Consider the following 13,060-nt stretch of genomic DNA (forward strand, 5'->3'; position numbering starts at 1 on the left):
ATGAGGAGCAAGATAAATGTTCACATACAACATAAACAATAAAAAATCATTTCTATCTCAGAGACATATATGTAGATTCATGCATATGAAAGATTCAGACTTCCAAAATTGCTTGCACCCTAAAGCATAATTAATTCTTTCTAAGTTACTTCCAAGTCATCATGTCAACGTGCCAAGTGGTGCACAGCCCACCACAGAGGCAAGAGCTGTTGCCACAAAGGTTATTTTCAGGTGCTGCTGACCCCTGCAAGTGTAATTTTAAAATTATAAAGAACTGTATAAACAGCTATACAGCTATGAAATATTGGAAAAATAAAGTAAAAACAACAACAAAAAAAACCCCAAACAAAACCAAAACACACACCCAAAACGTCACACAAAGCAAACCTCAACAGAACAAAGCTATCTACCATCTAGAATTACATCTTCAGGTACTGAGAAGGACCAGCAAACCTAGGATATCGCATAACTACTGTGAACTATGTTTCAAGTGCTCAATCTACAGCAGAAAAGTTATTAATACAGAATAAATTCATTCGAGAAGAAACACAGGCAGTAGTAGGTAGAAAACTAAGCAATAATGAGAAGAGAACTAAATTGAAGTATTGAGAGGGCACAGGCAGAAACTGCAAATGGGGACTTGAACTTCTGAAGACATAATGGAGGGGTGAAATAAGTCACACTTGACTAACTTTTAAATCCCTGCATACAATTAGTTCATGAAATAAAAACGCCAACACATCTACGGTTTCACAATGCCAGCATTATACTAGTGACCAAGTACCTGGAAAAGCAAAAGAAACAGGAAAGGATGAGTATGGAAAGTATTGCAGGACAAGAGCTTATATGTAAATATTCGTAATTTATTATGACAGCATTTTAGTTAAATCTCTCACGAAGTTCTACACCTTTTTTTTTTTTAAAAAAAAAAACTATACTTACACAGTTAAAGGAAACCACCATAAGCAATTAATACTTTTGCTAATATGTTCCTAAAAACTGTGTAATTAAAGATCATAAAGAACTGTGATTCACACATAAGCTTAGAGATATAAAATCCTGCCAACCCACACTTGTGAATTACAAGCTTATACCTTAAAAAAAAATTAAAGCAGTCAGAATCAGAAAGGATATCACAAGCAGAAGGGGAAAACGGCAAAGTTCAACAGAAAAAAGAGCAGGAATCAAGCACTCAGCTTTTAAACACTGAACTGGAAAACTTGTAAAAGCGCAACCCCAGGTATACAAGCCAGTAACAGACCAGAGCAATACACAACAAAGTTTAAAACTAAACCAAAACAATATACTGTCATTGCTAAATATATTCACTAAGTATTACTGCCAGTATTCATCAAATGTCTCCATTGACTCATTAACTGTGGTACCTGGTTTGCAAAATATTAATAAAGTCTGCCTACTTTTAACCGAAGGGGTATTGAGTCTGTCAAAATGAACAATGCCTCCGCTGCTTATTTTTTTAAAAACATAAAAGCTTTCTTGTCCCAGACAGCCACAGCTACCAGGGAATGGGGAAGAGTGGGGACATTTGGTTTATTACAGACATGTAAAAAATATACTATGTAACACAGATATGATCCCTGTTCAGAGTTCACAGTACAGTTATATGAGGAAGTTTAACATTACCTGATAAAAAAAACCCACAATAAGCAAGACAGTATGATAAGATTTCTTATAAGCACACTAAATTTTTACAAGACTTACACATTCCCAAAGACAAAAAAAAAAAAAACCAGGAAAACTAACTTGTGCATTCAAAGCACTTGAATTATGCTAATCATATGCAGCAGATTAAACAACACTTGAAGACAAAATGAAAGCCAGAACTCTTTATATTAGTTTAGTTGGTCTGATGAATCAATACATTTTAGCTTTTATATTTTGCTTTTGTTTTCTTTTAATTGGAAGCAACTTACCTGTTTTGCATATTTCATTGAACACTTTTAGTAGAAGGGTTTTAGGGATGCGGCCAGTTTTTCTGACAGAGTTATCCAGTTTATTTAATGCCCAGTCAAACTGCCAGCCCCGTCTGTTTTGAATTTCTGAAATTGGTTCTTCTTTAATTCTTCCCTCCTGTTGAGGTGCAACTGTAAGGAACCGTGTTTGGTAGAGAACGTTTCTGCTTAAGTAAAAACAAAACAAAACAAAAACCCAGACATTACACTTCTGTAAGTCATTTGCAACTACACTAATCACACCATGTCAAAAAGTTAATGCACTCTTGCTGATGAACAGCTTCTCAAAAACATTCCAATTGCGTGTGACACATTTCAGTGTCTTTCTCCTTACAAAACATATAGTCATGTATATTTTCTCACTGGAACAGCTTTTCCTTTGAGATTTTTAGTTGGATTCACCTCATGAGTTAAATGTTTCAAACACTTTTCCCACAAAAATAAAAAAAATTTAAGTCATCCAAGTGCTACAGAAGTCTATTGTCCCATTAAGGATTCTCAAAAAGTTCTCACATGTTTTTGAAAAATCACTCCAGACATCTCTTTCAGAATAGAGCAAATCAAGGCAGCAAATCATACCTTTCTTTTCAACATCAACACTGCATTTAATATTTATTTTCTCAAAATAAAGTGACGACAACAACAAGAAACATAATGAGAAAGTGTTCTTACTTCTAGCAAAACAGTAAGAGACTGCCAATTTTCTATTATTTTTTTTTTAAAGAACAAGTTAAGGTATGTAAGAATAAGAAAATAGTATTTGTGTCATAGCGGAATTGAGAATTTTACCTGTGCACGTAAAATTACCACTACACACAGGGTTTTTTGGAAGTTGGTTCTCAATTGTCCTTAAAACTGCATAAAATAAACTAGACTATCCTCCACCAGACTCCTATACAAAGGAAGTAATACACGTTGGATGGCAAAAAGATGATTCAGCAACTTCTGAAATTGCCCTCCCTCATCTCTGGCTCTCTAGCCAGCTTTTCACCTAAATTTCTGTAACATCTGTAGTTTAAAAAAAAAAAAAAAAGCACACACACCAAAAAAAATATAATTTTTATACTCCCTTGCTGTAACAGATGCTCCAGAAGTCCTATCTAGTAAAGGCTAAACATTCTGTTAAACTGGTAGATGAAAAGTAAGGAGTGCTGGCATTCTCTACAAAAGAGACCTGGAGCTTGGTCCCAGCTGTATCTGCCGGCTGGTTTCTCACCAACCAACGCTAGTTCCTAGCAAAGGAGGTCCAGTGGAGGAGAGAAAGCAGTTTTGGCCATCACAGTACAAAAAAAGATACAAAACCACCAGAGTGTCCAGAGGAGGACCATGAGGTTGGTGAAGGGTTTAGAGGGGATGCCATATGAGGTGCATCTGAAGGCACTTGGTCTGTTCAGCCTGGAGGAGACCGAGAGGAGACCTCATCACAGCTTACTGATTCCTCATTAGGGAAGGAGGAGTAGGAGCTGACCTCTTCTCTCTGGTGACCAATGACAGGACCCAAGGGAACGGTAGGAAGATGTGCAGAGGGAAGTATGGGTTGAATATTAGGAAGAGATTCTTCACCTAGAGGCTGGTGGAGCACTGGAATAGGCTCCCCAGGGAAGCAGTAATGGCACAGAACCTGACAATATTCAAAAAGCATTTAGACAACACCCTCAGGGGACATGGTGTGGACTTTGGGGTTGTCCTGTTCTCGGGCAGAATTTGGACTGGGTGATCCAGGCTGTCTAAGAAGGCAGTTGAGCCATCATCCCTGGAGACATCTAAGAAGACAGATGTGGTGTCAGGGAACAGGGTTTAGTGGTGGACACTGCAGAGGTAGGGTAGTGGTTGGACTCAATGATCTCGAAGGTCTCTTCCAACCAGAAAGATACTGTGATACTGTGGCAACTCAGTGTTTCAGCAGTATTAGTAAACAGCTGCTAAAGGGCAGAAAAATCACCAGTGGGGTGCATAACAGTGTGGTGGTAAAAACAGATGGATGGTTTACCACCTGATAGCCTATTGTGAGTAGCCCACAGACCACCTTTTCCCACCTATTTGAAAACTTGATTTGATAACTGAGCAGGCCATAAATTCTAGGAGTAAAATTCTTTAAATAAAATCAGCGTGAAGCATAATCTGTTTCCTAACTGAGCTGTGAAAGCTTTTCACAATACTTCAACTTGAAAAAAAATGCTTTGGAAGTGAGCAGCAACACAACTTACTGTCTGGAACACAGAAATTTATACTTGATTTCCACTAACAATCAAAGTACAAGTGGACAAAACATCCATGCTTCACATTAAAATTGAAAGGTCTTTTTCTATTGGTTTACAGTATTTTGCAAACAATTGAACTGCATCTTATGCCATACAGCACACTTGTAACCGTAAACTAATGGTTATTTACATTTCTTAGCCTAAAGACCTGCACTGCTTTAAGAAAACCGTCTTTGTAAGATTCTCTGTGTCAAAAGTCACAAACATTTTAAAGCACCTGAATAGCTCCACCAGATGAAGTATGAAGGTAAAAAGCTGGTTAACAGCATGAAAGGACTAAAGTTTCACCTGTTACTAAATTTTCCCTACTTAGTAAATATCATGATGCTGTTTGAAACCTAAGTTTAGAATATTATACTATATCAAGCTGTGCTTGCACACTGTAAAATATTATAGCTGCATATTAAGTGTTATTTTTATACAGTAACTTAGCCTTCTAAAAAATCAGCAGAATTGGGCATTTCTGTTTACCCACCACTACCACCTGGTATTACCAAATACGGTACTGGTGTATCTGTTAATTTATGTTGATCAAAGACATTTTAAGGAATGGCAACATGGGAGTTCGAGTTTCAGTTTCAGACAGACACGGGAAACCAGTATAAGATTATAAAACAGCCACTCTTTAACTTCCACTGGCATCCACCTAAATCACCATCATCAGCCTGAAACACAATGTCTAGCATAAGACTAAGGTGTACCTTACCATCTCTAGGCTTTCAGCAGTAGAATAAATTAGCACACTTGTAGCATGATTTGAGGTACTGCATAATGCTAAGCCAACCCCACAATAACAATTTGTTAAAATAACTGTGGAAGTCACAAAAAGGCAGCAAGAAAGGCTTCTACATATAAGGAAGACAATTTTAGAAAATACACATCTCTTAAAATAGAAAAATACAGATCATACAATGTTTAGCTTTCAAAAAGTGTTAACTGCAACCACACTATGTAAATTTTACCCATTTTACCATGACTAGATTTTAACAAGGAGATAGGGGTGTAGGTGAGAATAGAGAAGACTAAGCTAAGTTCATTAAAAATTTGGATGACAGTAGAGTTAATAAACTTATAAAATTTTACAGATGACACCATAATGGTGACAAACTCTTAGAAGGAGAGCCTCGGACTTCAGTGTCATCTTGATTACTTGATATAATGGTCTGAAATCAACAAAAAATAAATTTAATACAGACAAAATAAAGTTGCATGTTTTGGATTAAAACACAGAAATGTACGACGGTGTACAACTGGCTACACAATAGTACAGCGAAAAAACAAGCTGCTCCTGAACATGAAACACTATATAGAAAAATACCCCAAAAAACTCAACAAAACATTTCAGTTCTTCAACTCCTAACAAAAGCAACATAGACAGAATAGAGAGAAATATTCTGCTTGTCATGGTTTGTTTACTCTCAAAAAATCCTAGTTTAAAAAACTCAAAAGACTCATCTATTCCATCTCACTTTCCAAGTACAGAGGCAACTATACCTAATCCATCAGACATCACACTGGTAATACTAATTGTTGTCATATTAATTGTAATGAAATATTGGAATAGGGTACTTTGACAGTCAAATCTCATCTGGAAGCTTATACAGTAATATTAGGAAGGGAGGAAAAAAAAGAAATCTATCATGCAAGACCCTGGCATTTCTGGTCCTGCCGCAGTGCTAGATGTTAGATTATATAGTCTTACTATGTAACCATATTTATTTCAATTATTTTAATTCACTTTATTCAGAATTAAATGCTATGCTACATGGATAAATGAGTAACACTTCTCCACAAGCTGCAATAAATGCCAAGTATTTAGTTTAATCAATTACCTTTAAGCAGCATTTTAAGATTTTTGTCCATGTGAAACAATAAATTTGCAAGTATGTGAAGCTGCATGACAAACTTCAGGTCTGTTTCTATTAGCAATCCAATTCTTCCCCAATGTATAATTTCTCTTCACTATGCTTCAGACCTGTGTTTCTTGGTACATACCCAGAGAAGCTCAAAGGATATATTAAGCCCTATAAAGTGAACTCTCTTCTACTCCCACAATCACCAGATTGGAAGTAGCCTTCTGACATTTGAGCCTTTACATAATTTTCAGCTTTATCTCTACAATTGTGAGGAATAAAACTGCAGACCCTGCCGACACAAGGAAGATCAACCAATTACACATTCATCATCCCAACACACAACCACCTACTATTTAGCAGTAACTTTCCACCTCCAATTTAGCTGCAACATTTGGAAAGCAGCTGAAGACAACGGTGTAAAAAAAACTTAAGCAGAGATGAAGTGTGCATGGGGAAATTCATACCAAGTCAACTAGTAAAATTCCTCTATGTTTGCAAAGGTTTAGTGAGAATCTCAGTCCCGTGTTGAAGTACTTACTTGTATGTTTTCCATATTTCTAGAGTAGACTAAAGGCAGTGTCTTCAGTTTCCTAAAGAAACCCATCTTACTAGCCTGAGCAAAAATGTCCAATCCTTCCCAAAACTCAAAACATAGTTACAGTGCTCTCTCTGGCAGCAGCACAAAGTTTACTTTCTGTAAAATCTGACCATTTCCAAACATTCAAAAAAAACAGAACTACAAAGCCACTATATGGGTATTTCCCTCCCTTTATCAGAGCCACAATTAGGTAGTTGCTCTGCTTTTTCTGTAAGAAGTACTGAATATTCTGTTCTTAACTAAACTGTCAACTAAATTCTCAAGTAAATAGGTGACAGGTTGAAATACTTTTCAAAAGACAAGCCATGCTCGAATTAGAAAATGGTAAACTTAGAACAGTTAAAACTCACTGCTGTACATAAAAGCACTACATATAGATTTAGCATTAGTTAAGTTTACTAAATATACAACCTGAGATCCCAACATGATGCACGTGACTGCTAAACTGTACTTCACCTGACTTAGATATAGTCACCTACAAAACAAGGCTACAATGTTAAGGCCACTGTATCCTTGTTTCAGTGAGATACAGTTAAGATCCTTTAAGAGAATATTTCATGTTTTTTCATGTAGACTAAGAAACCTCAGGTTTCTTGGAGAATATCTAAAAATTGTGCCGAAGTGACTTGCAAGAAGCAAAGCAGGAAAACTTTGCTTTGCTATTAGTTCTTAGGAAGTCTCTACACATTTTATGTCTGTCAGTAAAAAACATACAACTGCAAAAACAATGCATTTTATGAAACTATTACGACAGAGCGTTGCTTCAGTATTACCAAAAGTGAGTCTACAGAATGCCTCCTCTGCATTTAAAACCTAGTACTTCTACCATTTTGCTAATGTAATTAAGCATTCAATTCTACGTTTTCCTCCACTCATGATGCATTGCTGAGTACAATAGCAAATTGCCAAAAGCATGTAGTCCTCAGCTAATTAAAAAAAAAACAAAACAACTCACAAGAAAGTATGAATCATTTGGGTTTTTAACTTATGGATTACCCAAAGTTCAAATCAAATCCCCTCCAGATTTGAAACATTATTTAAAAAGGTATTCCTCTCGTACCACACCAAAGTGCTTCAATCTTGTACAAGCACACCACAACGGAAAAGGACAACTGGCCACTGCCAACTGGCCACCACCCACATCTGCATTGATAATTCACCATCGGCACAACTGGCCCCGGACCAACAGGGAGTGCTGGTTCAGCACCATGAAGAGAACTGCTCTCAGCACCATGAGCAGAACCTCGGGCAGCAGGCAGCCCTGCTCACAGGGCTCTTCTTCTGCAGTCAAACTGCAGATATACATAGGAGAATGCATGAGTTGCACAATTTGTAACACAGAAACAATGAGATAAAAGGCAACTCAATCAAACACAAGGTACTTTCTAAAAGTAATGTTAAAATGCACTTAGAAAACATCAAAACACAGTTTTTAAAGTGATTATTAGGACTGCAACCTGAAACAAGCTGTTTTAAATACATTTGATTGAGTTGCCTTTATCTCATGATTAATTTTTCATGCTACAAATTGTCTGACTAATATGCCCCCCCTACATATATACAGTTACCTTGCAAAATTCAGAGTCCCATGAGCAAAGGCACCGGCTCCCCAAGATTCTGCTCACGGTCCTGAAAGAAAACACCCTAGTTTTTGGCGGCCAGCTGTCCCAGCAGTGAATTGGCAATACAGAAGTGTCTTGGCAGCATTCCGTTGGTAGCAGCCAGTTGTCCTAGACCCCACCACAAAATACCAAAAGACAACAGTCTTTACAAGGACAGCTTGAAAAGCACTGTACATGGTTGCACTCTTAACAACTTCATCAGCAATCACTCCTCCAAACAAAACTGAGACCTTGCAAAAAGCAAGCTTGACTACAACACAACTTGCTATTGCTCCACAGTCCTGAAAACTGACATATAATCTCACAGACTAGAATGTCAAACCTAAGAAGTGAAAGAAAAGCCAGAGATGCCTTGCAAAACTTCCATGTGGAGAATCCACTTGATTATCCTCCTCAGCTAAACTTTCACGATCCACACTTTAGGAGCCTAATTGGTCTCCTTTTCTATGGAAACAGATAGGGTGTCAACTTCAGATTAATATCCTAGTACTTGCACATCTGAAAGTGCAATTCAGCAATACACCTGCATTGATCTAATGTCACACAGCCTTCACATAAAGGTTCCCTCTTCTCCTTTTGCCCATGGCCCCAACCTTCCAGAGTTTATGAGATCGTTAACTGATCCAATAAAACCTGTTGATCCCTCAGAAAACATTTTCCTTGCAGTCTAGCAAATGAAATCAGCTCAGCAATAGTTCCAAGGAACACTCTGATCTATATAGCAGTACCAGCTCACCAGCAAGGGGAGGGCAGTCAGTGTGGGAAGACTAGAGCCAACACCCTTCCTCCCAACACTAACTATCCCACAGCAGCAAGCTGTAACATCAAACCATTATATAATCACCTGGAGTACATAAAATAAATTCCCTAAAAATATTCTGACGTTAATCCAAAATCTATTCTGAATACTCAGTGACTGACAGGTTTGTTGTTACAGCATTCTGGACAGCCAACTACTAGCAACAAATTTAAGCATCTCTTCCTTTAGTGAAGCTTCTATGAATGAAGTTCCATTAAATAATTTGTACCACATAAATCTGTGCAGTGCTAAAGCTTGTTGTTGTAGATCTGAAGTCTGTTGTATTGGTCCGTCATAGCTTGCTTAACTTGAAACTGTAAATTTGCTTTAGAGCTCATCTGAGGCTCTTTCAATTAAATGCTTCTCAACAACCTAATGCAATCAAGTGTCCTAATCCATATTCAGAGGAAGTTTAGATTAAATCAACAAAAAATTAAATAGGAACCACTGCCACAGTATATTGCACTGGCTCAACTGTGGTGCAGCAACACATAACAGAGCTACAGGAACCATTGGTCATTGCAGGGAGACTACCTTAATCTAGCATATCCACTCTGTCCCACCGTGGTCAAAGTCATCATTCCATAATAGATGCAGACGTACTTCAAAGTACTGAGATGTAATTTGAAACCTCATTTGCATGAAGAATGGCTTCTCTGTCCAGTGCATATCATACTGGCAGAAAAGCAACAGAAAAGCTCCTGAGAGCCTCTAAATGTACACAGGTGTAATAAACAGTCCAACCACCATTTGTCTACTTTACAGTTTGGTGATGGTAGTTACAACTTTCCTAGAAAAATCAGAGCAACATGATGCTTTGGTAAAATCTCTGCTTGAATGTGAATGGTTACTGTTTCACATCTCTGAAGAAATAAGATTTTCAACTTTTCTTTAACTGTTACTGTAATGAAAGTCTCAAACCTGACTCTGAACTGCTTTCATTACCTCCAATGCTAAAGCAACTGTATCAAACACATATAAATATCCATTCATTTACCCAGTTCTCTTGCAAAATGCTGGATTATTCCTTGTTACTCATTTACTATAAGAACTGTGGGGGTTTTTTTCCCCACCCTTCCAAATAGAACTTTATCAATATGCTCTGGAATTTATTGCAGTGGACTGCATTTCACTCTTGAAAAACCATCTCAAGACCTGAACAGTAAGTACAGGAAGTCTAATTGTTGTCCATGTCATTCTAGTTCTTGAAGAGGTCCGCTTCCAGAAATAAAGGCTTAAGTAGAAAAAAAAAATCAACAATTATTAGTTACACAAGGTAAAAAATGAAATGAGATTACATGCTTCTGTGTGAAATTTAAGTTTATAAATGTTACTTCTGCTTTACACTTTGTTTTCATCATCACTAGGATGTCTAAATCATATAGTAATAGCCAGTAAGACAAAGATTTTAGATGAAAAATTATCTTAGGAATTATTTTCCAGAAATCATGCATGAATTTAGGTGTGCTGCTTAGTCTTACTCTCATGTAATTAACATCTTAGACTGAAAGCTAAAATAAATACCATTGCAGTTTTCTGGGAACGTGTTCTCTACTAAACTCTCTAGTTAACTAAATCTAGGCTGAGAATTAAGAGTTTTCACTGAACTATCCCACCTATGACCCCACTTTTACTTGAAAATATAGAAGAGTGTAATTTGGTACAAGAAAAAAGTATCATTTGCGAGGGAAATCAAAATGTAGCTGCCAGAGTCAAATTATCACAAGAACACACATTTCTTGAAAAAAAACAGTTAGTCCTTCATCAAGGACTAACCATGACTCTTGGTGATTATTACCTATAGCAATAAACTAATTTAGGAAATCAAGCTTCTAGCTGAGGAAAAAAAAATAATAATCAGCTGAATTACCACAAAGTAGAAAAGTTTGTTCATTATCTGCAGCTAACTAAACTTGTGGTCCTGTTGCCAGACACACTGCAGATGTCTTCCCAGTTCCTGGTCCTTCCTGCACAGATCTATCTACTTCATCCTTCACATCAACTTAAGCATTTAACATTCTGCTACACTTTAACCACTAAAACCAGCTGAAAACTATCCTTTAAGATAAGATTTCAGTCAGGCTACTGAATAAAATCAACTGAGTGTTTTGATAAGCACTAAAACTAGTGCGGGTAGCAACAACTTCCTTAATTTGGTGGCGAGACTTCACTCTAGAAGTTCTCTGCTGCAGGCTCTTGTCTGTTCCCAGCCCTTCTCCTGAAACAGCTCTGGAACTCACGGAGTCCTCTGCTGAACGTATTTATTTTTCTAGAATGGCAAGAAACCCTTCAAGTTTTCTACCAGAAATTAAGTTACGTTGACTGAGAGGGACCACCAAAGCTGTAACAAGACAGAAGCGAGACTGGACAGAATAACTTTATCCCTTCAGTAGCTCCAAGCTGTTACATCAGCTCATAAAACTCAGTGTGTATATTAAATGCTTTCATATCCTCCAATTTTATGCAAAAATTGGTCTATAGCATCATTGGGACATTTACTGATAGAATGTTTTGGGCTAGAAGGGATCTTAAAAATCCTCTAGTTCCAACGTCCCTGCCATGGGCAGCGACAATTTCCTTCAAGCTGTCATTAATACTAATTAAAGCCACATGCTGATACTTTTTTTTTTTTTTCAGTTACTAATGCTGTTTTACCACCTTCAGAGGTAACGGTGACACCAGGTGCTGTCTGAACAGTCTGTAAGGTAACACATCTACATACTAGAAGCGCCACATCTCCTCCCACCCACTTGTACTGGGTCCTCACTAAGTTTTGCAAACACTAGAATACAGCACGCATTCATATACTTAAGGAAAACTGACCCAAACTTCTATATAACTAAGCATTTGTATTCGCAAATGATGAGTAACTGTGTCATTTGTTTAATTGCTTTGTGCAGGGCCTCAATCACGTATTAGCGCGGCCAGTCAGAACAGCGACAGGCACACACACATGGGGTGAGTTTTACAGCCTGTGTGGTGGCAGAGCGGGAACCACAGCAAAAAAAAAAAAAATATGGAAGATATTCCTTCTCAAAACTGACACAGCGGAGTCTGACCGGGAGGGAGAAGCCCCAGCTCAGCTGCTGCGGTTACCCACGGGCAACCCCTGCTCCCCCGCCTCCTCCCTGGCCCCTTCTGCACCCGCTGCCCCACCAGTGCCCTCGGGAGGACAGCGCCCCTCGCCCTTCGCAGAGAGCCGACCACTCTCCTCTCACTCGTGCCCAACGCGACAGGGCAGCAGAGCGGAGCAGCGAGGGGCGCTCCGCCCCCGCCCAGCCAGCCGGCGGGGCACGGGGCTCCCCCGCGGCCGCTGTCCCTGAGCCGGCCCCGCCGCGCACACGCGGCCAGAGGCGGCCGGGCCGGGCCGGGCCGGGCCGGGCTCCCAGCGGCGCCCCCGGGGCGGCGCAGCCAGGACACCAGGCCGCGCGGCGACACCGGCGGGCGCGCCCGGCGGCCCCTCCGGCAGTGCCCTTGGGCAGGCAGGGCGGGGCGGGGCGGAGCGGAGCGGCGCCCCGGCCGGCCCCGCCGCCCCTCGGTGGGTCGGTGGGGGGGGGGGGCGGCCCCGCGGGGCAGGTCTCACCTGGCCGGGGCGGGCGCGCGGGGCAGGAGGCGCGGGCCCAGCGCCCGCAGGCGCGCGGCGCAGCCCAGCAGCGCGGCCATCACCGCCGCGCGCGCCGGACGCCGGGGAGCACGTGAGCGGGGCGCCGCGGCACCGCGCAGGCGCGGCGCGGGGGGGGGGGGGCGGGGGGTCGGCAGGCGGCGGGTGACGGGAGGAACCATTGTGCTTCGGGGGGAGGGGCGGCCGGGCCCAGGCTTGGGACGGAGGGAGCCGCTCGGGCACCGGCGCGCTTCTCGTTCCCCCCCGTGCCCCGGGTGGGACGTCCTGGGCGCGGCCGCGGCGCCGGCGGGAGCGCCGGGAAGCGGGGGCTTTCCCGGCAGGCTCTCCCG

At 40.5% G+C, this 13,060-nt stretch overlaps 1 protein-coding gene across 2 annotated transcripts in view; it reads right to left on the reverse strand.

Annotated features, from left to right (window-relative positions):
• The window catches only part of LRPPRC (leucine rich pentatricopeptide repeat containing), a 90,680-nt gene extending 77,873 nt beyond the window's left edge, over window positions 1-12,807 (reverse strand). The window contains exons 1-2 of one of the 2 annotated variants that reach the window (XM_051615611.1): window positions 12,693-12,807; window positions 1,935-2,137 (exon numbers count right to left, since the gene is read on the reverse strand). In XM_051615611.1, coding sequence (XP_051471571.1) covers window positions 1,935-2,137; window positions 12,693-12,772 — 283 coding nt within the window. In that variant the 5' untranslated portion in view covers window positions 12,773-12,807. Of the gene's footprint in view, window positions 1-1,934; window positions 2,141-12,692 lie in introns of both variants that reach the window. The other variant, XM_051615610.1, reaches the window with a different exon arrangement.
• Between the last annotated feature and the right edge of the window lie 253 nt (window positions 12,808-13,060).

This window comes from Apus apus, chromosome 3 (genome assembly GCF_020740795.1).
Source record: "Apus apus isolate bApuApu2 chromosome 3, bApuApu2.pri.cur, whole genome shotgun sequence".
Taxonomy (NCBI): domain Eukaryota; kingdom Metazoa; phylum Chordata; class Aves; order Apodiformes; family Apodidae; genus Apus; species Apus apus.